Source organism: Haliotis asinina, chromosome 4 (genome assembly GCF_037392515.1).
Source record: "Haliotis asinina isolate JCU_RB_2024 chromosome 4, JCU_Hal_asi_v2, whole genome shotgun sequence".
Lineage (NCBI taxonomy): Eukaryota > Metazoa > Mollusca > Gastropoda > Lepetellida > Haliotidae > Haliotis > Haliotis asinina.
In genome coordinates this window covers 36,112,503-36,139,448 of record NC_090283.1, presented here as the reverse complement: position 1 = coordinate 36,139,448, position 26,946 = coordinate 36,112,503, and the positions used below count along the sequence as shown (strand labels likewise).

Genomic DNA, 26,946 nt, shown 5'->3' with positions numbered 1-26,946 from the left:
GATTAAAAACTAGTAGTAGATTTAAATTGACTATGAGAGTATTGGACTTACGTACCCTCTCAGGAGGACAATAATTTTACAATACTTCAACCCCCTTTGAGGGTACAGCCACTAACAATTCTAGTTACAAATCTAAACAACCAATAATTAAAATACATCTATTTACAGAACACGTTATTCAAAATTCTACCAAAAAGTCAATTTCTTTTAAAAAAACCAACGATTAAATGAGAACTAATGTTAGTAAAAAGATCCTTTACAGTTTTGACATTAAAATATTTATCCCTTGTGATGGAGAATTCGACACAGTCAAGCAGAATATGCTTGGCCATTACTAATTTAAACTACCAATCATTAAAATACAACTATCTACAGAACATATCAATTACAATTCAATAAGAAAATCAATTTCTTTTAAAAATCCAAGAATTAAATGAGTACTAATTGTGCTAAAAAGATCCTTCAATGTTTTGACATTGAAATAGTTATCCCTTATGATGGAGAATTTAACACAGTCAAGCAGGATATGCTTGACCGTGCTTCTCTCATCACAAGGGATACAAAACGGAGGATCATCGCCTTTTAGTAAATAACTGTGGGTGTAACGCGTATGGCCAATGCGACATCGTCGCATAATGACCTCTTCAAATCTGGACTGACAGCCCAAGTGAGTGTAACCAATATAAGGTTTTATGGCATGTAATTTATTTATTCCCACTTGGGTGTCCCACTTCTTTTGCATCAGATCACGAATGTAAGTTCTAATGCTAGCTTTATAGTCACTGTATGGAATAAGAAGTGGTGTCACAGATTTGTTGAGTGCAGCCTTAGCAGCAAGATCAGCCATTGCATTCCCAGAAATACCTACATGGCTGGGTAACCAACAAAAGACGATGTCGCACTGGCCAGTTTCAAGATCATTTTACAATTCAATTATGTCAATTAAAAGTGGATGTTTACAAGAGAAATTTGTAATAGCCTGAAGGCAAGAAAGAGAGTCAGAAAAAAAATATATACTGCACATGATTAGGATGTCTTTGAATATATTGAAGAGCCGTTAATATTGCGTTTGCTTCTGCAGTGAAAATGGAGCTGTTATCAGGTAATCGAGAAGATATTGTTCTGGATCCAATGACAGTGGCACAAGCAACTGTGCCACCATCCTTGGACCCATCTGTAAATAAGGATTTGTATGTACTATAATTATTTTTTAATTGCTTAAACTCTTGTTTATATTGTAATTCGTTTGTGTCTGATTTTTTTTAACTTTGTTAATGTGAGGTCAACTTGTGGCCTCACTAATTGCCAAGGAGGAGAAGAAAGAAGACGCGAAGGCGCTATACTTTTCAGCTCAATGCCGGCAGCAGAAATGAATGGTTTAATTCTGTGCCCAAGAGGCGGAACAAGAGAAGGCTTTTTGTTGTATAAATGATCATAAAGAGGATCGAAAACACAGTTAAAAGCAGGGTTGGATTCGTTAGAGTATAGTTTTGTAATATATTGTAAAGCTAATTTGATACGGCGCTGTGTAAGAGATGGTTCATCGGCTTCGACATAGAGACTGTCAATAGGAGAAGTTCGGAACGACCCAAGACAACGTCTCAGACCTTGGTGGTGGATAGAATCAAGGAGTTTTAGATTGCTTTTACAGGCTCCACCATAAATGATGGAGCCATAATCAAGATTCGAACGGACAAGTGAACGGTATAGGTGCAGGAGAGTAGCTTGATCTCCTCCCCATTTTGAGTTTGACACAACTTTCAACAGATCAAGTGCCTTCAGGCATTCAGTTTTCAGGGATTTGATATGCGGAAGAAAAGTTAAATGAGAGTCGAAAATCAAACCTAAAAACTTGGCCTCCTTAACGACTTTGATAGGAGTGCCATTTAAAAAAATTTTGGGTCCTTATGTGGTTTATACTTACGGCAGAAATGGATGCAATTAGTTTTTGTCTTAGAAAATTTAAAACCATTCTCAAGACACCATTTATTTATTTTGTTTAAACATAATTGCAGTTGCCGTTCAATAGTATGCATATTCTTACCGCGACAGGAAATATTAAAATCATCCACGAAAAGTGATCCATCAATTGAATCGTTTAAGACTTTTGATAAACTGTTGATCTTGATGCTAAAAAGAGTGACACGATAAAATACTGCCTTGTGGAACACCCTGATCCTGATTGTAATGATCAGACAAGGTAGACCCCACAGGGACCTGGAATTGTCTGTCATTTAAAAAGTTGGCTATAAATTCAGGCAAACGACCTCGCAAGCCGAGGTCATGTAAATCTCTCAGAATGCCATACTTCCAGGTTGTGTCATTTTACGGAAACCACATTGTATATCTGTTATAAGGTTATTTGTTTCCAAGTACCAAACTAGTCGATTATTTATCATGCGCTCCATGGTCTTGCAAACACAGCTAGTTAATGAAATAGGTCGATAATTAGATGGATCCGTATGATCCCGTCCAGGTTTAGGTATTGGTACTACTATGGCATCACGCCATGAAGAAGGAAATTTCCCGGAAGTCCAAATATCATCAAATATTGATAAGAGCGTCTCTAAACAGGATTCTGGTAAGTGCTTCGGGAGTTGATAATGTATGTTATCAGCTCCTGTAGCAGTGTCATGAGCGTGATCAAGAGCCGTATGGAGTTCATGAATAGAAAACGTTTCATTATAATCTTCCCCATTATCAGAATTGAAATTAATAGTTTTCTTTTCTTCTTGTTTTTGATATTGCTGGAATTTTGGTACATAATTTGAAGAGGAAGAGTGTTTAGCAAGGGTTTCACCCAGTTTATTTGCAATATCTGATTTATCCGTAAGTAACTGATCTCACAGTAGATTTAGTACCTTTACCTTTAATTTTTTGGACCATGTTCCATACCTTGGAAATGGGTGTCCGAGAATTTATTTTAGATACATAATTTTGCCAAGATTGGCGTTTATTCTGTTTAAAAGTACGCCGTGCTTTAGCATTTAAAATTATAAATTTGTTTAAATTATGCACCATGGGATGGCGTCGGAAATAATGTTCTGCTTTTTTCCTTGCCTTCCTAGCTTGTTTGCATTCATCGTTGAACAATGGTTTTCGAATATGTGGAACTACAGAGGACTTTGGTATACACTCATCAGCTATGGAGTTCAATTCATCAGAAAAGCATTTAATAGCCTCGGGAACGTCAATAAAACGTTCAGGTTTAAGTTTTTCTGTTAAGTCTGATCTTTGGACAAGTTTTTTGCATCTGCAAAGCTAAAGTTTTGAGTATATTTAATTTTGTTGATTTCCATGTTCCGTTTCCAAACTGGACAGTCTTTTGAGAAAGACGAGTGACTTCCGGCGCAGTTAACGCATTTCTTAAAGTTGTTGGTACAATCTTCTGTTGTATGTGTCTGCTCACCACAGTGAGCACACGTGACAGACAATGTACAACTATTCACTCCATGTCCAAATTTTTGGCACTTAAAACACCTTAATGGGTTAGGAACATAGGTATCAACAGCGATGTTACAGTATCCAGCTTTCACAGATTTTGGAGCAGTTGGCGAGGAAAAAGAAAACAAATATGTGTTTGTTGGAACAGTTTCTTTATTTTTCCGGGTTGTAAACCTTTTGACATGCATGACACCTTGATCTTTCATCTCTGTCCCAATATCTAATTCCGTCATGTCCGCAAACAACTGATCACGATCACGAATTATGCCTTTGCTAGTGTTGAGCGTCCAGTGAGCTGAGACTGATACGGGAATTCCTACCAACATTTCAGTTGTCATCAGGTTTCTAGCTTGCTGTCGTTTACTACATTCAATGAGAAGAGCTCCTGAACGCAAGCGTCTAACATTTTTGACATCACCCGCAATGCCTTGAATAGCCTTCAATACTGCAAACGGGTTCAACTTTAGTGGTGTCTTATACGTATATAAAGCGTGGCCAGTAGTCAATTGCTTGGGTCGGTCTGTGTTCATTATCATCTTCATCAGGGTCTAGTGGACGTTTTGCTTTTTTAATGAGGGTTTCGTAAGCCATAGTTGGTTTTAAATGGTTCATCATCCGAGCTCCCCACCCACCACAGAGTATCACAAGGACAATGCTAAAGCAAGCGGGCCTCCAGCTTGAAGCACCAAGGATACCCGGATGATATACTCCAGTAGAAAAATCAAAGGATTAATATTTCCACCAGATTGGCCCATGAGCCACCGCCTTCTGGGCATACGACTCTAGGCAAAAACATATATAAAATGACGAATTTCAAATTACAATCTCAGAAGAGCCAAGCATGAAAAATCAAATTACCAGTTTCATAAATTTTGAGCATGAAATAGTTGTAGGTCAGGGCTTGGCGTGACCAGCCGATTGATAGAACTGGGCCAGTTCTACCACCCGTCTAGGTGAAGTCAGGGCCGAAGTGGTGTGTTGAGCAATAAGAACACAGGTCCTGCTCCCATTGCCCTCAACCACCAGGATCCCCTCCTCCACCGACACAGGGCTGCAACCCACGGCAAACGGGTTGGTGGACCAAATATCCTCCTGGATCCACTACAGGGGTGTCGGCGAGCTCTTGGCGTTACCCAGCACCCACCACAAGGAGGTGGCTCGCCATGGGTGCCCACAAGCAAGAGACGTCATAGGGGAAGAAACGCAAGTTGCTTGATTGGATGCGAGACAGAGTCTTTGCTCAAAGAAAGCAAAGCAGACAGCAGCAGTCAAGGTATGAACATAAAATAGACACAATTTACAACATGAATGGAAATGCACAAAGCATGAAAACTCCAACCTATGGAATGCCTCACATCACAAAATCAACAGTTCAACAGAACACCAATGTCAAGTCTCCTTCATATTCAGACAACCGTAAAGTGCCATGTCACGTGTGTTCTGAAGGTCATTATCTCTACAGGTATCCTTTATTTGCTAACAAAACAGTTAAGGAGAGAAAAAAACATTGTCATAACAAACAAGTTGTTTTAATTGTCTCAAGCCAAATCATGGTGTCGAGAAGTGCTTTTCTGCCTTCAGGTGTCAGGAACAGGGTGCCGAAGACGCCATCACACAATGCTGCATCAGGCGTGTAAAACATTGACACAGTATGTGACAAATTGAAAAGTAATTTCTCAAAATGACTTTTCAGTTCTAATTCAAATAGTGCCGGTCCATGTTATGGGACAGTCTGAGAGAATGATAGAGACATTGGCGTTGTTGGATTCTGGCAGCGATGTAACTCTCATCCAGAGCTCATTGGCAGATGAAAAGGATGAAACAAACTTTAAACATGACTACACTCAGTGGAAACACGAAGTGCAGCTCTCAAAAGGTTCATCTACAGATAAAGGGTATTGCACCGGACTCCCAAGACCATTCATGTCAAGGGCGCTTGGACTTACAATGGAGCATTTAAATGTAAATCACAACGTGTTAAGTGGAAACACATTGCCCATCTCAACTTGCCTGATGTTGATTCATTGCAGATCCTTCTCATAGGTTTACATACCCCTCAAGCACACCTACAAGAAGATGCTGTTTCAGGTGATAGTGGACAGCCTTATGCAGTGACGACACCACTTGGTTGGTCGATGATGGCTACGTCAACGCATGGCGACAGATCACACACAACACAAGTACGTGTTAATATTCTCATCTACAATCTGCAGGATCAAATAGAACAATTCTGGAAAACAGAATCATTTGGGACAAAACACAACATGGAGGAAGCCATATCGGTCGAAGATAGAAGAGCAAAGACAATATTGGAAGAAAACCAAGTTAATATATTCTGGAAAAGTAACAACACTCACCTTCCAAACAACTATCCCTAAGTACGCAAGAGATACAACCTGCTCTTGAAAAAGCTTGACAGTAATAACCAGTTTGAAGAAATGTACAGCAAGACCTTGAACTAGTACTTTGACAAGGGTTATGCAACCAAAGTGACTGACAGTATAACCCCTGGTGATGAGGATCATCCACGCACACGGTACATTCCACACCATGGTGTACAAAATCCCAACAAACCTGGTAATGTACGTGTTGTTTTTGGTGCTACTGCTTCTCACAAAGGGACCTCATTGAAGAGCAAGTTGATGTGTGGACCCGATCTCTTTGGCAAATTGCAGAGATTTCGGTTGTATGATATGGCAATTGCTGCCGATATTGAAGCGATGTATCACTAAGTTAAAGTGCCCGAATATGACTCTCACATTCTGCGATTCTTGTGGAAAGCTAACAGATGTGAACCAGGTCCCCCAGATATCTACAAAATGGGTATTCACATATTTGAGGCAACAGATTCATCTGCATGTGCCAACTATGCTGATATGCGAACTGCACTTGACAATGCTCACCAATTTACACCTGTAGTAATTGACACAGTGCTGCATGATATTTATGTCGATTTCAATATTGAAATCTATTGAACTGCCATCTCTAGCAACTGAACTTTCAATGGATTTGACAACATTGATGGAGAAAAGAGGCGTCCATCTCCATAAATGGATAAGCAATTCATCTGAAGTTTCATCTTCCATTCCAGAGACAGAGAGGGCTATTCAAACTTTGGATCTCGATTTGGATGAGTTTCCTGTACAATCGGGCACTTGGTCTCAGGTGGGGCGTGAATGATGACTGTTTTGTCTGCACTGATCCTGGGATTGAGTTATAAACTACAAAGTGAAGTATCGTGAGTACAGTGTCTTCCATCTTTGATCCATCATTCAAGATCTATGGAGACAGACTGTCGACTGGGATGACGAAATTACCAACAGTGATACAGAAAAGGTGGGAAGAATGGTTAGACGAGCTTCACAACCTCACATCACAAAAACGTCTCATCACAAGCCAATAACCTTCAATTGCACATCTTCGATGATGCTTCAGAAAAGTCCTTTGGTGCAGTAAGATATAAGAGAGGTAGTGAGGCAGCACCGTTTGTTCATTCCTAGCCTCGAAGACAAGTGTCGCTCCAATAAAGCTAGTGTTATCCATACCTCGACTTGAAGTCCAAGTTTCATTACTAGCTCTCAGGCTTGGAAACTCTCTTCAGAAGGTGTTATGTTTACCTGAACGCCGTCTAATATTATGGACAGACTCCATGACAGTGCTCCAGTACCTGAACAACAAAATGAAGCGCTTCAAACCATTTGTAGCCAATTGGATCACTGAAATTCTGGAATCAAGGCAGCCAACACAATGGCGTCACATTGCAAGTTCACAAGATCCGGCCGATTATTGCACAAGAGCTCGAGGTATGACAATAGCACACTTGACTGGGAGCAGTTCATGGTTCAGTGCACCTGATTTTCTTCACAACAGTGAAGACACATGGCCGTCATCGCAAATCAAACCATGTACACTTGATGATGATCCTGAAATCAAGATCAAGCATACATTCACAGCCAGCTCAGATAAACGTACACAGGAGACATGCCAATCACAACATGAATTGTCGGAAATCTTGAACCCCTCAGATTTCTCATCAAGGCGAAAGCTCTGCAGATTATCGGCATGCATAAGGAGAGCAGATCAATTGAGCCCATCAATGAAGCTACTCTTACAGTTCAGGAATGCAATGATGTCTCAATGTATTGGATACAGCAAGCACAAAATGACAACTGCAAGACTGAAACTGGCAACGAGGAGGTCGACACAAATTCTCAGCTACTATTATTATCACGGAAGCCATCTGAGAGTTGGAGGTCAACTTCAAAAGGCCAACATTCCGATTGAAGCTAAACACCAGTTTATTCTACCCACTGGACACCCAGTGACTATGCTCATACGGAGGAGTTGAACATGTTATTGCCAGTGTTCAACAGCAGTACTGACCCTTGAACCTGAGACGCCAAGTAAAGGCGGTCGTCAGGAAATGAAAGACTGCTATAAACAGCGCATATTGCACAGCGTCCCCATGATGGCTGACTTGCCGGTTTCCCAAACAAACTTTTAGGCTCCTTTTACTCACACGGGAACTGACTACTTCGGTAGCAGGTTGAAATGGGGATGTATTTGCACTTGCCTTGCAACCAGAGCGGTACATATTGAGCTTGCTAATTCGCTAGAAACAGATTATTTCATTCACATCCTGACAAATTTCATTGGTCGTCGTGGACATTTACAGTGACAATGGGACAAACGTCCAAGGTTCCAATAATGAGCATCAGAAATCTCAATCAAGTAGAAATCTCTAATTTCCTTACAACCAAGTCAACTCAGAGGCACTTTACAGAAACCTTATAGTCCACATTTTGGAGGTGCTTGGGAGCGTCCCATTAGCTCTATCAAGGTAGCACTTAAAGCTGTTCTGCGGGACAAGTGTGTGCCAGAATCAGTGCTGTGAACAACTCTGATTGAAGCGGAAACAGTGCCCAACATTAGACCTTTGACATATAACAACAATGATCCTGATGATTTCACACCGCTGACCCCGAATCACTTCCTCATTGGACGAGCTGAACCTGGACAGCAAATCAGAAACTTTCAGGAAACAGACCTTTGTAGCCGTAGGAAATGGCGACAAAGTCAGATCATCGCAGACCATGTTGTTAAGCGTTGGAGGAGAGAATACCTGCCAGTGTTGACGATTCGACAAAAATGAAAAAAAACAACAATCTCCAATCATCGCTGGAGGTGGCCTTGTCATCCCGATGGAGCTAAACAAAGCACGTGGCCAATGGGACATGGCGCATGTACTGAAGACTTACCCTGGAGATGATGGGCGTGTCCGGTCTGTGACAGTAAAGACCTCTCATGGAGAGTACACCAGGCAAGCTTCAAAAGTGTGTTTCCTGGAAGAATCTACACCATTTTGTGATAAATGACTCTAACTTTCAAAGTTATCACAAAGACATTTCAAGTAATAAGCGCATTTTCTCGTAACAAGTAATCATATGTAGTCACTCTTTTGACTGAGTCAGCGGGGCGGGTATGTATGAAAATCATTCGTTTGTTCGAATAACGCTATACACACTTTTTGTCGTTTTTTGTTTCTAACGCAAAGTACTAAGATATGAGCTATCTCCCTCCCCTCGAGCACATGTTTAAGAATGTAACGAGGAGCTCGGCCGTGACTGTTAAACTGGCAAGCAACATAAGTAACCGGTAAGAACATTACCGTGTCTTTTTTGAAGAAAGGACAAGTTACCCGCATCTGCACCATCGAATTCTCTCACGACACAACGCTAATCACGATGAATGGGCGTACGCTGAAAACGTTTGTAGAAGCCACATTCCACTAGTTTAGAATGTGCTGTTGTAGTGGAACCAGTTTTACTATATGCAATTGCGGTTGCTTGCTCTCGGAAAAGCTTGGTGCCTTTTTACTTCGAAGAAAGGTCTATCAAAATACAAACATGATGCTCCTTGGTAGTTTCCACAACGCTAATCACGACGCATGGCCCGAGATGCGCTGAAAATATTTCTGACGCCACAAATCCACTATTTTAGAATGCAGCGTGGCCAGCCAATAAGCTGTATGTAGATTTATTACACCTCGACTAGCACAGCCAGACTGCTGAAGTAAAGGAAACGCGTGGAACATACAGTTTAAGCATTCCAATCCAGTATTGGAAAGAAACTTTCTAACAAAACTGCTGGGAGACTTATTTTAAAAACTAAGCCTCACACGGAACACACAGTTGTAATACCACTTAATGGAACAGTTGCCTTGGCACGAGTGAGTGAGTGAGTGAGTGAGTCTAGTGAGTAAATAATCGAGACAGTCTAGTGATCCAACAGCATGAACATCGATCTGCACATTTGGGAACCAATGTGACCACCCGATCCCGTTACTCGCCGCTTACAACAAGAAAGATGCACGAAGATCAGGTCAGAGAAAGGATCCATGTTGTGAACAGCACCCTACATAACTGCTCTGCTGTGACTTAAAAAAATCTGTTTTTAACACAATACTATCCATATTATCCAGACTGCAGTATCAGGCAGATAGCGTTCTGTTGGTCTGCATTCTCAACAATCAGCAGTACCACAAGCCTACTGGTAATGGTGCCGAAGTCATCACCGTTTTGGTCAACGTCGGTGGTCGTCAGGGCACTATTTAATATGTCTACACTGACATCCAAAACAACCAGAATAAACAAAATACTGTGTCATTTTCAGAATCGGAATACCTAACAAGTTCACTTTAAGCGATCCAGTGGCTTCAAGGGGGAAGATGGACCAGGCTTAGACTGACACCAGACACATATGCATCAACAACAAAAATCAACTTACTCTTACAAGATCAGAAAGTAGAGACAGCTTGAAATCCCAATCCAGCTTTATGTCTTCATTGTGGATGACATCCTGAAAAATACAAGTAGCAGTTCAGTAAGAGTGCAGAAGTAGTTTACTAAGTGTCACAAGGAAGGTTACATCCATATATAATGTAGTTCCATTACAAATTTATGGCACATCAACCAACCTAAAGGCTTATGAGGCAACGTCTCTAAAAGCTAAATCCTAACAGTAACGGCATACTATAACAAAATAAGGTACCCATGAACGGCCACCTCCTCGTGGTGTGTAGGGGTAACGCCAAGAGCCGTTCACCCCCGTTGTGCACCGGGGGAGGGGGGAGATATTTGGTCCACCAACCCGTTTGCCGTGGGTTGCGGCTCTGTGTCGGTGGAGAAAGGGATCCTGCAACCGTGCTCCTGTTGCCTACACGGATGGTTGAATGGGGCAGGTTCAACCAATCTGCTGGTCACGCCAAGCCCTGAGCATTACCTTATGGAATGTTAAAAATTTGAAAATTGTATCTTATTAAGTCTTGGTGAATTTTTGGACCTTCTTTATTTCAACTATACACTTTCATGTTTGTGCCTAGAGTCGTATGCTGAGAAGGCGGTGGCTCATGTGCCAGTCTGGTGGAATGATTACACTTTTAATTTTTCTGCTGGAGTATATCTTCCGGGTATCCTTGGTGCTGCAAGTTTGTTTTTAGCATTGTCGTTGTTATACTCCGCGGTGGGTGGGGAGCTCGGGTGATGAAACAATTATCAACTAACTATGGCTTACCAAACTCCCTCGAAAAAGACCAAACGACAACTCGACAATGAATCCACTGTAACGGATAATTTGCCACGTTCCCTTGTTCTTGACACTGTTGACAAGACTCGAATCAAGTTGAATCCTTTATTTTTTCTAAGGGGATATAGGACATTGCATGCGACGTTAAGAACATCAAACGCTTGCGTTCAGGCTCCCTACTGATTGAACGCAATCAGCAGGCCTCCAGCCTGATGACACTGCAAACTGCAAATACTGCAAACAATGGCTGGCATTCCTGTTTCAGTCACTGCCCATAGAACCTTGAACACTTCTAAAGGCATCATAAGAGACAGAGACCGTTGGATAGCTGATATGTCAGAGCTGGACATTGTGTCCGAAATGAAAGATCAAGGTGTGACATATGTCAAATGATTTACTGCCCGAAAAAACAATGAAGTGATGAACATAAACATATACCTTTTTTCATTCTCATCTCCAAGTCTCCTCCAGTCTGTTAAAGTGGGTTACTGTAATATCGCAGTTGCAGTCTACATCCCCAATCCACTGAGGTGTTTTCGATGCAAAAAATATGATCATGGAGTTAACACCTGTGCACAGCCAGTGACATGTGCTCATTGTAGCGAGACATCTCATGTAACGTAAGACTGCATTAGCACTTTAAAAAAATGCACAAATTGTTCAGGCAAAGATTCATCTTTTTCCAAAGAATGTAAAATATGGCAAAAGCATATGGAAATAAACAAAGTGAAATTCACTCAAAACATTAGCTTTGCTGATGCTGAAAAGATTGTGGAATCAACAATACCTAATGCAACTTATGCATCAGTCGTCAGATTACCTTCTGAAATCATGCCTAAAGTATCCACTTCATCAATTGTGTGTCAAACAGATCTGACTTCGGTTAAAACTGATACCCCGAAATTTTTCACGCCTGAACAATCTACTCAGACTTCAGAAACAAATGTGAACGCCTGTGTGCTATCTACAGTTCAGGGTGATGAACAAAAATTGTCACGATCTACAGAACAGAATCCTTCTGAAACAAATTCAAAGTCTAAAAGTGCTGTCAAACAGAGAACAGATAATGGGGGAAAGAGTGGTAGACCACCCAAGGGTTCAGAGAATCGCATAAAATTATTCAATAAATATGGTTCACTCGGGGACATGAATGTGTCATAAAACATCCACCACAGGGCACATAGCTTGTCGCCCTCCAAGAGAGCGAGGGGTAGACCCCCAATCAATCCTCAAAAAAAAGATAATATCTTCCAAACATATCGTACAATGGAACTGTAGAGGATTGAAGACTAATTGTAATGAGTTACATCTATTGGTGCAAGACCTGGCACCATCATTATTCCGTCTGCAGAAAAGTCATCTGAAACAGACAGATACATTCAATTTACATCAGTATGATGCATAACATTTTTTCGCACCTCAATCCTTAAGCAGAATATTATTCACAGCCATGTACCACTTATAACTAATCTCCAAGCAGTTGCATTGAGACTTACACTTCATGTTGTCCTTATATTATGCTCACTCTAAATTCGACCTTCTTCAACAATTCACTTGACTGATCTTCAAGCTCTCTATCATCAACTTCCGAAACCATGCATGATAATGGGTGATCTTAATGGTCTCAATCCACTCTGGGGTGGTATAGATACTAACACTAAAGGTAAAATACTGGAAGATTTTATCTCAAATAATGACGTGTATTTTTAACGATGATTCAAGCACTTATCTACACCCTGCAACCGGCACCTACTCTTCTCTAGATTTGTCTCTTGCAGACTCCAAATGATGAATTTGATTGATCCGTTCACCACGGTCTCTGTGGAAGTGATCGCTTTCCAACGATATTATCTGAATCTTCTGCGACTGATTCTTCATCTCATACAAGATGGAATTTTTTCAAGGCGGACTCGTCCTTATTTCAAACTCAGTGTTTCAGTGAATGTTTCAGTGATAATGCTCATCCTATTCAGATATTTTCTGATGTTTTAAATGTAACTGCTGATGAGTGCATACCAAGATCCTCTACAACTCCACATGTACGAAAGCCATGGTTTACGACAGACTGTAAAAGTGCAAGAAAAGCAAGGAAAAAGGCAGAGAAATATTTCCGCCATCACCCAACTGTCCATAACTTAAATAGATACTGGATGAAAAGGCACGTCGTACCTTTCAACAAGCAAGCGACAATCTTGGAGGAACTATATCTCCAAAATTAATTCACGCACGCCAGTGTCCAAAGTATGGAAAATGGTTAAAACAATTAAAGGCAAAGGTTCCAAATCTGCCGTTCACCATCTCAAAGATGGTAATAATTTAATTACTGACAAATGTCAGATTGCAAATAAAATTGGCAAAACTCTTGCCTAAAAATCTTCATCGGCAAATTACGTCCCTGAGTTTCAGAGATATCAGAAACAACAGGAGAAGACAAAACTTAAATTTGAATCAGATAACGGTGAAGACTATAATGAAATGTTTTCAGTACATGAGCTATATACTGCTCTTGGGCAAGCTCATGACACCGCAGCGAGTGATGACAATATCCATTATCAACTGCTGAAACATTTGCCTGAACCATGTCTGATCACAGTTTTAGATATATTTCACAATATATGGACATCTGGAAACTTTCCTCCTTCATGGCGTAATGCCATTGTACTCCCTATACCCAAACCTGGTAAGGATCATACTGATCCTTCCAATTACAGACCGGTATCTTTAACCAGCTGTGTCTGTAAAAACATGGAGCGAATGGTAAATAATAGATTAATTTGGTATCTGGAAACCAATAACCTCATTACAAATATTCAATGTGGTTTTCGGAAGAATAGAAGTACCACTGACCATTTGAATGATTAGAATCCTTTGTCAAAAATGCCATAGTAAATAAGCAACATGCAGTATCGATATCCTTTGATCTTGAGAAAGCATACGATACCACCTGGAAACATGGCATTTTAAAGGATTTACATGCTTTTGGGTTGAGAGGTCGTTTACCTCATTTTATATCACAGTTTTTATCCGACAGACAGTTTCAAGTCCGAATGGGTTCAGCCTTGTCTGACCATTATAATTAGGATCAGGGTGTTCCACAAGGCAGTATTTTGTCTATCACTTTATTTAGTATTAAGATCAACAGTTTATCCAAGGTTTTAGATGATTCCATTGACGGATCACTTTTCGTGGATGACTATAATATTTCTTGTCGTGGTAAAAATATGCATACTATTGCTGAAATTGTAATTTTGGAGACATAGGTCCTCTAAGAATGCCGTTTATTTTGTTTGAAAGTACGACGCGCCTTCGCATTGAGTATCTTAAATTATGGACAGTTGGGTGACGACGGAAATAATTTTCTGCCCTTTTCCTCGCTTTCCTGGCTTGTCTACAATCTGTATTAAACCATGGTTTCCGTACATGTGGAGTTGTAGAGGACTTCGGTATACACTCATCAGCAATTTCATTTATAACATCAGAAAATAATTGAATAGGATCGGTTATATGACTGAAACATTCGGGTCTTAATTTAGATGCACACAAAGCTTGAAATAACGACCAGTCTGCCTTGACAAAATTCCATCTGGTATATGATGGAGAGTCAGATGGAATATTTTCTGATAATATAGTTGGAAAGAGGTCACTTTCACAGAGGTCATTGTGGACCGACCAATCAAATTCATTAAGTAGAGTAGAGTCTGCAAGAGACAAATCTAGACAAGAATAAGTGCCAGTTGCAGGATCCGGATAGGTGGTTGAATCATCACTGTATAGGCACAAGTCATTATTGGCTGTAAAATCTTCTAGTAGTTTAGTGTTAGTGTTTGTATCACCCAAAATCGGGTTATGGCCATTGATATCACCCATTATGATACAAGGTTTAGGAAGTTCGTCATAGAGAGCTTGTAGATCAGACTGCTGGAGTAGTGAAGAAGGCGGAATATACAGAGAGCATAGTGTAAAGGTAACGTGAAGAGTTAGTCTCACTGCAACAGCTTGGAGATTTGTTGTGAGTGTTACAGGACTATCATCCTGCTTTACAAGGATTGAAGAACCTCCAGTGGCCCTGTCACCCGGAGGTGAAAAATAATTATATGAAACGAACTGACGTAAATCTGAAGTATCTGTCTGTTTCAAATAGGTTTCCTGCAGACAGAGGGCTGATGGTGCAAAATCCTGTATTAGTAGATGTAACTCATAGAAATCGGTCCTTAACCCTCTACAATTCCACTGTACTATAGTTTTGGAACGGACTATCTTTTAGGGGTCATTGATTGGGGATCTGCCCCGCATTTTTTTGGTGGGCGACAAGCCCCTTTGATGGGTGTGTTCGGACACTTCCATGTCCTCAAGCGAACCATATTTATTATAAAGTTGAACACAATTTTCTGATCCTTTGAATACTCTGCCACTTTGAAGGTTTTTTTAGAATGATCTGGCCTTGGTTTGGGTTTACTTTTAACAACCTGTTTGACATTTGCAGTTGACTGAGATGGTGTTATCTCCTGTGGTGTAGATGAGTCACGATTACTCAAAGACTCAGATTGGATTTGAGCTGAAACCGGTGTTTTGTAGATTGTTCCGGTGAAAACCTCTCGGGAGTATTAGTTTTCACTCATGTCACGTCTGTTTGACAGTTTATTGATGTAGTTTTGACTTTGGATTGTTTTAAGGTTGTATCTGATAGTGGTCTAGTTACTGATACATATGCTTCAGTTAGTTCTGGAGATTGTACAAGTTTTTTAACTTCTGCAAAACTGATGTTTCTAGTAAATTTAATTTTGTTAATCTCCATCTGTTTTTTCCACATCGGGCACTCATTGGAGGACGACGAGTGTGCTCCAAAGCAGTTGGCACACTTTCTAAATTGCTTTCACAATCTTCCGTCACATGCGTCTTCCCATGCGTCTTCTCACTGCAATGAGCGCATGTGACAGACAACGTACAGGCGTTCATACCTTGTCCAAACATCTGATATTTGAAACACCTGAGAGAGTTGGGAATGTATGTTTTAACCCTGATATTGCAGTAACCAGCCTTTATTGATTGAGGAGCAGTTGGAGAAGAAAACGAAAAGAGATAGGTATTTGTTTGATGGATTTCTGAGTTTTTACGGGTGGTAAGTCGTTTGACAAATGTGACACCTTGGTCTTTCATTTCGGTGTCTATATCCAGTTCAGTCATGTCAGAGAACAATCGATCCCGATCTCTTACAATACCTTTACTTGTGTTAAGGGTTCGGTGTGCAGAAACGGACACAGGTGTACCAACAAATGATTCAATGGAAAGGAGGTTGGATGCTTGCTGTCGTTTGCTACATTCAATTAACAAAGCACCCGAACGCAAGCGTCTAATGTTTTTCACGTCTCCTGCAATGCCTCGAATGCCTTTAGAAACCGCAAAAGGATTTAATTTCAACAGCGCTTTATCAATAGTTTCAATCACTAGAAACCATGGCCAGTAATCAATAAATTGTGCAGGTCGCTGTTCATCATCGTTTTCAAGTGGACGTTTTGTTTTCTTAGGGAGTTTCATAAGCCATGGTGAATGAGTAGTTTTTCATCATCCAAGCTCCCCACCCACCACGGATCATCAGGTTTGTAGCTTGCTGTCGTTTACTACATTCAATGAGAAGAGCTCCTGAACGCAAGCGTCTAACATTTTTGACATCACCCGCAATGCCTTGAATAGCCTTCGATACTGCAAACGGGTTCAACTTTAGTGGTGTCTTATCATGAGTCTCGATCACTATAAAGCGTGGCCAGTAGTCAATTGCTTGGGTCGGTCTGTGTTCATTATCATCTTCATCAGGGTCTAGTGGACGTTTTGCTTTTTTAATGAGGGTTTCGTAAGCCATAGTTGGTTTTAAATGGTTCATCATCCGAGCTCCCCACCCACCACAGAGTATCACAAGGACAAAGCTAAAAACAAGCGGATCTCCAGCTTGAAGCACCAAGGATACCCGGATGATATACTCCAGCAGAAAAATTAAAGAATTATTCCGCCAGATTGGCCCATGAGCCACCGCCTTCTGGGTATAAGCATAAGACTCTAGGCAAAGTTCATAACATCAGTTTTCAAATCTAAAAATGTTTTGTGAGTGAAACGCCAAGACCAAAATTGAAACAATACAAAATCAAATTTGTGCAATTACACGAATAATCCACGCACAGGACTTGGCATGATCAGCCGATTGGGCGAACCGGGCCCATTCGACCACCCGTCTAGGCAAGTCAGGGCCAAAGTGGTGTGTCGAGTCGAGTGCTTCACCGAGGGCAATTCACGACCCTGTACAACAGCTCCGGTCTGTTCGGTACCGGTACTTCACTTCCATGGCTTACGGGTAGACAGATTTCCCTGGCTCTCGCTTACCCGTGGATAATTTCCCTAAACATCTACTAATATGATAGCTCAACTGTGACGAAATAACATACACAAAAGTCTCGAGTCTTCAAAACTGCGTTTGGCAAAATATTGTTATTGTGCCACTTGAAGTGTGAATTTATACTTTTGACGAAATGCCTACATTCCTGTTGACAATGGCGGGGACACAACGTATTACTAGGACAATTTCTGGAGTCGAGGGCATCGTCCTTACTTCAGAGAAAAGATTAGCAGAACTCATAAAGTCCACTAAATGTGAAATGCAGGACGCAATAAACTCAGTGAAAATTGATCTAAAGGACCTGCAAACAAAGTGAGTGCCATTGAGTTCGACAATATTAACCAAGACACTATCATAAAACATCTCCATGATGAACTAGCCTCCGAAAAGGAACGAGTTCAAGTTGACCGACAGTATATTCTGAAGGATACACACGACGGGTGCACGAATTTGCTCTTTTACGGAATTCCAGTATCTCCCCAGGAGAACACAGAGAAGATTCAGTGTGAGTTTTTGTGTACCAGACTAAACCTTTCTGATCAAAGTGCTGATGACATATTTTTCAAAGTAGTCCGGTATCAGAATACCAGGAGAAACACAAACCAGATGTTCCACGTAGTATCGTTGCATCATTTACTTACTTGCCGATCGAGAATCTGTCTTCGACGGTAGAAAACTGCTTAGACAAACAGGTATCTGCATGCAGACTGACCTACCCCCTTTGTTGAAAAAGAAACGAGATATTCTGAGCCGAAAAGTCGCTTCTCTCAGACAGGATTCTGGAATGTGGACACGGATGAGGGTCGTCGCTACGGAAGTTGTACTGGAAATACGGGACCCAAACAAATGGGATCTCAATGGGTCAGATATGACAATCAGTAGTCCGACAAATCTGTATAGTGAACACTTGTTTACTTTTCGACTGATGCTACGTTAAGGACGATCCATCACTTATGTCGTCCCAACGTTTAATGGCGTTGTGCTGTTCTATTCCTATCTAAACATTTGGTTATTAGTATCCGAAATCACAAACTGTTCATGAACCTTTTCACATCATTTCATTGCGATAGTTAACACCAAATGAATATTATGAATCAGTCTATATAACTAGTTGTACCCTGTAATCTCTGTAGTCGACGTAGGAGCTCGTGCACGCATATCAACGCGTGAACAGGCACTGTCCCTGTCCCTAACACACAGTCTGTATCAGTATTAGTGCCAGGTTGTTGTATATTTCTCTGGAGAATTCAAATTAGTTGGATTATAAACTCCTGGACCAGATGTTAAAAGAAATGTAAGTAGCTTTTTAACTTTCTGTACTGTATATTTTCTTGCTTTGAATGCTTGTTTTCATCTTGACAGCTGCTATCTCCTTCCATTACATATGCCTCCCCAACGTACACTAAGCCTTCTAAGCCTGAGCGGTCTTATCGGCATCAACCTTTTCGTTTATAACTCCACGAAAACAGAACCACTTTAGATCATTTCACAGCCTTAGATGACTCCAAACGAGTTAACGCTAACAAATTTATAAAACTGGTTGGATGGTGTAATCACGATCTTTGAGAAACATGTGCACGCACATTTTCCTCGTGCACGAGTAGCACAACAACGCGTGGACAGGGTGCACGTTCCAAACCCATGTAGTTTCAACACCTCGACACACCAGTGTCAGTCATGGTGTCAGGTGTAGGATTGTATTTCTCTTCCCAGGTGCTTTCAGCATAAATGAACTACTAATTTACTTACTTTTTAACAGGGATATTGACGACACTATCCATAGAACAATTAATTATCGATGAAAATGGCAATTATATCATTGCAGATCTAACTGTTGAAAGTCAAAAGAATTACACTAACTAATCTTTATGGACCAAATAACGATAACCCAAATTTCTATAAAGATATATTTCATGATTTTGGAAATGAATGAATTGTCATTGTGGGTGATTGGAACTTAGTCTTAGACCCATCAATGGATTTAGAGAATTACAAACACATAAATAACCCCAAATCCAGAGAAGCAGTTTTGAGCTCTTTGGAATATTACAACCTTTGTGATATTTGGAGAGAATTAAATAAAAGTGAAAAGAAATATACGTGTCGGGAAAAAATCCAAGGCAACAAGCTAGATTAGACTTCTTCATAATTTCACAAGACATGTACGACTTAACCTTGGATTCCAACATTGTACCAGGTTATAAGTCTGATCATTCTACCCTTTTGTTTTCAAACTCAATTTATCGAGAAAGAAGGAGAGGTTATTGGAAGTTAACACATCCTTGCTTCTAAACCCAGATTATGGAAACTTAGAAATACAATAAAAGAAACCACTGAAAAATACACAATATCTGAAACAGTTACTTATCATAACCCTAAGGAATTAAAGCTTAAGATTGATGATGGCTTGTTTCTAGAAACCCTACTAATGAAAATAAGAGGTAAGAGTATATCTTATTCTACATATATTAAAAGATGTAAGAAAAATAGAACTGATGAACTATAATTAACAATAAACACTCTTGAACAAAGTATACGTAGAGAAGTGTCAAAACATCAGTGAATATTTGCTTGATGAACTTTCAAAGCACAAAACTGAGCTTGAACAGATAACAGAAGACGAAATGAGAGGAATATCATTTGGTATGAGGAGGGTGAAAAACGAACAAAATATTTTGGTCACTTGGAAAACAGAAACTGTGTAAATAATTCTATTAATAAACTTCGGTCAAGCAACATTGAGGAGTTAACGGACAACGATTCTATACTGAATGAAGTAAAAACCTTCTATAAAAAACTCTATTCTGCTGATAAACAAGAAGAAAAATATTTACCGCCCTAGATCTCATTGTAACCCCTACCCTCAATGACGAAATAGGAAGCAGTTTGAAAAAAGAGATAGACATGAACGAAATTTCTTATGCAGTCAAGAATATGAAAAATAGCAAAAGCCCAGGAATTGATGGATTCCCAATTGACCTCTTCAAATTCTTTTGGAGTATGTATGGATTTTTAGATTTGTCAAAAATATTTCAGAAAAAAGTCAAATGTCAGTAACTTTAAAAAGAGGAGTAATAACTTGCATACCTAAAGCTAACAGAGATAAAACACTTTTGAAAAATTGGAGACCTATTACTTTATTGAATGCACTCTATAAAATTGTTAACACTTGTATCACTAACCTAAATAGGTAAAGAAAATCTAAAGAAAAACCTAGATTCCCTTGTGCATGCTAACCAAACAGGTTTTATTCCAGGTAGAACTCTTAGTGAAAACACAAGATTACTCTATGATATAATGTTTGAAACTAACAAAAGAAATATCCCAGGTCTAATTCTCCTCAAAGATTTTGAGAAGGCTTTCGATACAGTGTCCAAAGAGTTCCTGAATATTGTTCTAGCTAAGTTTGGTTTTTGCCCCGAAATCTCTCGTTGGATAAACATACTTACATCCTTTTTGACAATACTGTTTGCTGTTTTTGTAATGAGCTGAATGAGAATAATTGTCATGTTTATTGGGAATGTAGAGTAACACAAACATACTGGAATGAACTTGAAGCCTGGATGAATGATCATATTGAGAATACACTTAAAATAACAAAATACCTCGTTTGGTTTGGGTTATTATGACAGACAGACAGACTTCTAAATTATATTATTCTTTCGGCCAAAAAGTATATGCATTCATATTGGATTAATCAATACCCTCCAAAACTTCAAACGTTCATGTATATTTTGAGAGAAATTGTCAATGTAGAAAAGGTCATCGCGATAAAACATGATACTCTCCAAAGTCATTACAGAAAGTGGAGATCTATATTCCGAAATTTAACAACGAAACTTGTTTCTATATTCGGTCAATTTCTTATGTGGAAATGTAAATGTTCAAAACCTACTAAACTGTAAAATGTGAACTGGTGTCTCAATGATGTACCCTTGGGAACAATAAAAATATCATTTAAAAAAACTATTAATTTATGGACCAATCACAAAAGTAGCATTATTATAACTTTTTGTACTATGTACGTCTCGTATTTTGAGTACGCTGATCAACAGTTGTACCAGTTCCCATGAGTTACCTATCCAGATACATATATTGATATATTCATATAAAACGACATATTGTGAATTAAGGTTACTACTAATATGATTGAAAGAACTTTATTTATTCAATGTATATTTTTCAGTGTCATACATATCTCTGTCTTACACCTCACGGTCCAATTTGCAGGACCTAACATACACATGCATGCGCCTCAGAGCGTGACACTTCGCTTCCGGTACTCCGGTAAAGTAGTTAGGTGCGTGAGTGAGTCAATGCACAGTAAAGGTTAACTAATGCAGTAGTTATTACTATTTCTTTACTGTAGCAGTATGTTGTACAGAATGTCCTTACACAGAGTCCTTAATACTAATAGTGTTAACGAAAAGCTGTTCTTCAACGGCGCCACACGGGCCCCAGTAATGGCGTCATTTGGAGTGTTATGGTAACCTTCTTGTTATATGTTAGTTTTAATTGTCCACGGGTAACCGGGACCTTTTTTCATTCCATTGGTTGAAGTGCATGGCAACTTGGGATATTTCGTTGTTTTTATTCATTTGTTTTCTTTGTTATATAAAAATACAAATTCCTCTCAGTGAGTACAACGTCTTTCTACATACTCAACTTGATTATTTCAAAACACATGAGTTAGGGTTATAGATAACAAAATTAGGTTAGTATGAACCAACTGCAGAGGGTTAGGTGAGAAGAGTAAGCGCAAAGAAGTGTTAAAATTATACAGGGAGAAACTATTTTCGATAATTTGCCTTCAAGATATCCATATTTCTAAAGACGATGAGAATAAGATGAGGAACGAATGGGGACTAGAATGTGTTATTGCTCCGTTTAAATCTAACTCTAGAGGGGTCAACATCCTACTTAATAATAATATTGAATATACAATACATAAAGTATGTAAAAACGAAAATGGTAATTATATTATATATATTAGACACCACTATTGACGGTATCAGGATGGCTCTAACAAATATACACGGCCCAACTGTGATAATCCTGTTTTACACAATTATTTAAGAAAATGATAGACATGGACAATGATTCGATTATAATGTGTGGCGACTGGAATCTAGTACTAGATCCATCAATAGACCTTGAAAACTATAAGCACTCTAGCAATCATCAAGCCCGTAATACTGTTTAGACAAAACTGAAGAATTAAATCATATGGACGCTTGGCTAGAACTAAACCCAGATACTAAGAAATACACAGAAGAAAGAAACCCACGACAGCAGGCTAGATTGGACTAGATTTCAGAGAATGTATTTAACATTACCACAAAAGCCTTAATCCAACCGTGCTCAGACCATTCCGCTGTTACCCTTTCGCTGTCCACAATCTAAAAACAAAGGAAGGGGCCGTGGATATTGGAAACTGAATACCTCGTTATTAAGAAATGAAGATTACATTAAAATAGTGTCTGACTTATTGGAGGAAATGAAACTTGAAAATACACTAAATACACAGCCGCGGAGTTAAAAGATATGGACGATGAAAATATCAATCTCACAATCAGTGTTCAACTGTTTCTAGAAACATTTTTGATGAAACTCAGAGGAAAATCTATATCGTTTGCTTCGTACATGAAGAAAGACAGACAAAAACCTTAAGCATTTAGAAGAGAGCATCACCATCATAGAGGACGAAATACGACACGACTTTCAAAATGGCATTGAACTGACTTTTGCTAAACTACCCAAGACTGAAACAGAACTTGAAAAATTAAAAGAAGATGATATAAGAGGAATTCATGTACGAAACAGAATCTAGTGGTACGAAGAAGGCTAAAAACCGACAAATTATTTCTGTCACTTAGAAAACAGAAACTATACTAATAAACTCATTAACACAATCGAAACTGATCAAGGTGTATAAATAACTGACGGAACAGAAATAATTAACGAACAGAAATTATTCTACGAGAACCTATATAAAACCGCAGGTGAAGTTAGCCAAGAAAGCAAAAGGGTTATTTCACAATCTTGTCACACCATTCTTAGATAAAGATTTCTCTGTGGAATTAGATGCAGACATAACCATAAATGAAATTGCTATCGCCATAAAATCAATGAAAAATAATAAGAGTCCCGGCCTAGACGGTTTTCCTATAGAATTTTTCAAGTTTTTTTGGAAAGGTCTCAAAACATGGATTCACAGTTATATTAAATAAACTTTCAACAACGATTTTCTCAGTACAACAATAAATAGAGGAGTGTATCCTGTATCCTGTTACCTGTATCCCTAAATCAAACAAAGATCGAAGATTTCTCAAGAACTGACAACATATTTCTCTCTTAAATGCTCTATACAAAATTCTAAGCACTTGCATCACAAACAGACTAAGGAAAACATTAGATATTCGTATTAATGAAAATCAAACGGGTTTTATCCCAGGCCAATGTATATCAGATAACATAAGACTTCTCTACGATATTATGTTAGAAACTAAGAGATAAAACAAAAAGTTTCATTAATATTGATTGATTCTGAAAAGGCATTTGACACGGTTTCTAAAGAGTTTATTATGATGGTTATGAATAAATATGGGGAGTGAGTGAGTTACTATTTAACGTCACATCGGCAATTTGCAGCCATATCGTGACGAGAACATACATGACATACAAAGGAAATACATGTGAAGAACCTGTCGACGAAAGACAGTAAAACCACTAGACTATCACAGTTAGTATTAAAACTAGCGTAGAAACTCATAAAAATATAATAGAATCACTATTTGGACAGAACAATATAAAAATAGGCCATAGATTGCCAACAACAGAGGGTAGATCACCATACTAGGGACCATGGGATCATGGGACCTGCTACTTGCATGGGCCCCAGGTGGATTTACACCATCCCCTCAGCTGCTGGCGACTGTATGCAAGATTAGCCACAAATTAAAAACACACATATTTTGCGGCTAAAAAAATGGAAGATTAAATCTGACTTCAGCTGTTTTTGGATTTACGTACCCTCTCGGGAGGACAATAAATTTACGGTACTTCAACCCCCTTCGAGGATACAGCCACTAACAATCTTAGTTCCTAATTCAACTTCCAATCATAAAATATTTATGTATTTACAAATCATGTAACAAAATCTAATTCTCTTAAAAAGCAATGATTAAATGATAACTAATATTACTAAACAGATCTTTCATAGTTTGTGATTTAAGATAGTTATCCCTTGTGAAATTTGGGGGAAAATACAGAAATGGGTTAGTACTCTAATGTCTAATGCAACTTCTTGTATTCTACAAAATGGACATTTATCAACTTTCTTCCAACATGAAAGAGGTTGCAGACAAGGAGACCCAACTTCATCTTACTTGTTTTTGTTCGTTGCTCAAATACTCGGGATTATGATTAGTAATAATGGCGAAATAAAAGGATTCACTTTAAACGATATCGAATACATAATTGATCAATATGCTGATTTATTTTAGATGGATCAGAGAATTCTGTTAGAGAAGCAATTAATACTTTATCAGCTTTTAGCTTTTATAGATTGTCTAGTCTGAACGTCGATAAAACCAAAGCGGTTTGGCTTGGATCACTTACTGGAAGTAGGATAAAATTTACCCTTGACCTTAATCTAGATTGGCATGTAGGAAACTTTGATGTATTGGGAATAACACTGAACGCTTCTTTACTTAACATTCCGAAAGTATGGAGAACAAAACTACAAAATTTTAAAATTTCTCACATTAAAACTGTATGCCCTTAGAATGATATTAACAATCCCTGTGAAGGATCTAGACTCCTCTATGATAAACTCATTTCAGCCACCAGTTTCCCTGATGTTTGTAATAGATGGGAAAAAGAACTTGACATGTTTATAGATTGGAAGCGCATTTTTTCACGATATAGAAAAGCCGTAACTGACACAAAACTCTTAGAATTCCAATACAAGTTCTTACATAAAAGAATATACATTAAAAAGGAACTACTAAAATGAAATTGGTCGACTCCGATTTGTGTTCTTTCTGTGGGTTAGAAGGCCCATGCCCATGCGTCAAATCCTTTTGGTAGAGTTTTAACAACTGTGTTGATTTAATGTTTGGAAAACATATTGAAATAACAAACAGAAAATGGAATGTATTACAAAATATGGTATAAATACTTAGAGCAAGTGTTAGCGTCTTTAATACCAATTATATAGGTTTAGCTCAGTTTAGCTTATAAGCTGTTACTACCACTGTCAATGTTTGTTTTAGTACAGGTGCCGATTTATCAGCTAGAGCTGCTGCGCCTGAATTAATATTGTACTTTGAATGTACTTCTATTGTATAACCCACTGAGTGTAATAAAGAAATGGAAAAAAATTCTTGTGAATACTTCAGTCGATTATAGCCCTGCGACCAGAGAAATCGCCACCCCATACTTAACCTACTCCTTAGCCTACTTCGATGAGTTCATGACAGATCCCATCCATAACATTGTTGCTCAATACTACGGCAGAACCAGTCTGCTGTATAGGGAACGTGCACAGTTTTGTTCACCCTGAGGAGGCCTTCTTTTCCCAGAAATATGGACATAGAGGAACCCCTATTTATCATGCTACATTGTGTGTCCTAGGGTCGGGGTTGGCCTGTGTAAAAGCATACCCCAAGCAAATGCCTTGATATTTCATGTTTTTCCTTTCACTTGTGGTTTTCCAGAGGTCAGTGTAACTGATACACACATCACTAACGTTGATGATCAGCACCTCATCACCTCACCTGATTTTAACCGTTGTTTTTCTTCACGTTTCCCCCGATGTTCCTCATGATGTCATTTGTATTTGGAAGTCACGCTGATATAAAAAAAACTGTCTTGGAACGATGAAATCATTCCTGCCTAGATTAGGAAAGCATGGCAACAGCGTTTCTTCTATGATAAACTTTTAATCAGATCATTAGTGACTGTTATGAACTGACCCCCAAGGACTCTTTAGGTGTGCCAAACCCTACTATAGCTAAAATATTGCTAAAAACGGCACACTCACTCACTTCTCAAAGGATTGGAATTTATACTAGATAATAAGGGTACAATCCTGATAAGTGAGTGAGTGAGTTTACGTTTACGCCGCACTCAGCAGATTGCAGCTATATGGCGGCAACCGTTGGACCATTGTCCTGTTGGAATGTTAACCCTGGGCCGTGACATTGCAGTAAAGGAATTGCCACAGGTCGGAGAATCTGATCCCTGTAGCCCACACCAGTTGTTAAGCAGCCCTGAAAAATCACTGTTATTCCACCCCAAATCATCACGGAACCGCCAAAGCGATTCCTTTCCAAGACACAGGACTGTGCAAAAACGTTCTCCCCACGCGTATACAGGCACACTGACGTCCATCACTATGGGAAATGTTAAACCTGGACTCATCTGTAAAACAACATTTCTCCACTAAAACAAGGGTCTGCGGACATGATTTCGGCACCACATTCGGCGAGCTTGTCGATGTCGTTCTGTCAGGATGGGTCGCATGGCGG

At 39.2% G+C, this 26,946-nt stretch overlaps 1 protein-coding gene across 1 annotated transcript in view; it reads right to left on the bottom strand.

Moving 5' to 3' along the window:
• Positions 1 to 26,946, bottom strand: part of LOC137280914 (retinal guanylyl cyclase 2-like) — a 261,889-nt gene that overhangs the window by 115,069 nt on the left and 119,874 nt on the right. The window contains exon 8 of the mRNA XM_067812100.1: positions 10,231 to 10,302. Coding sequence (XP_067668201.1) covers positions 10,231 to 10,302 — 72 coding nt within the window. The remainder of the gene's footprint in view (positions 1 to 10,230; positions 10,303 to 26,946) is intronic.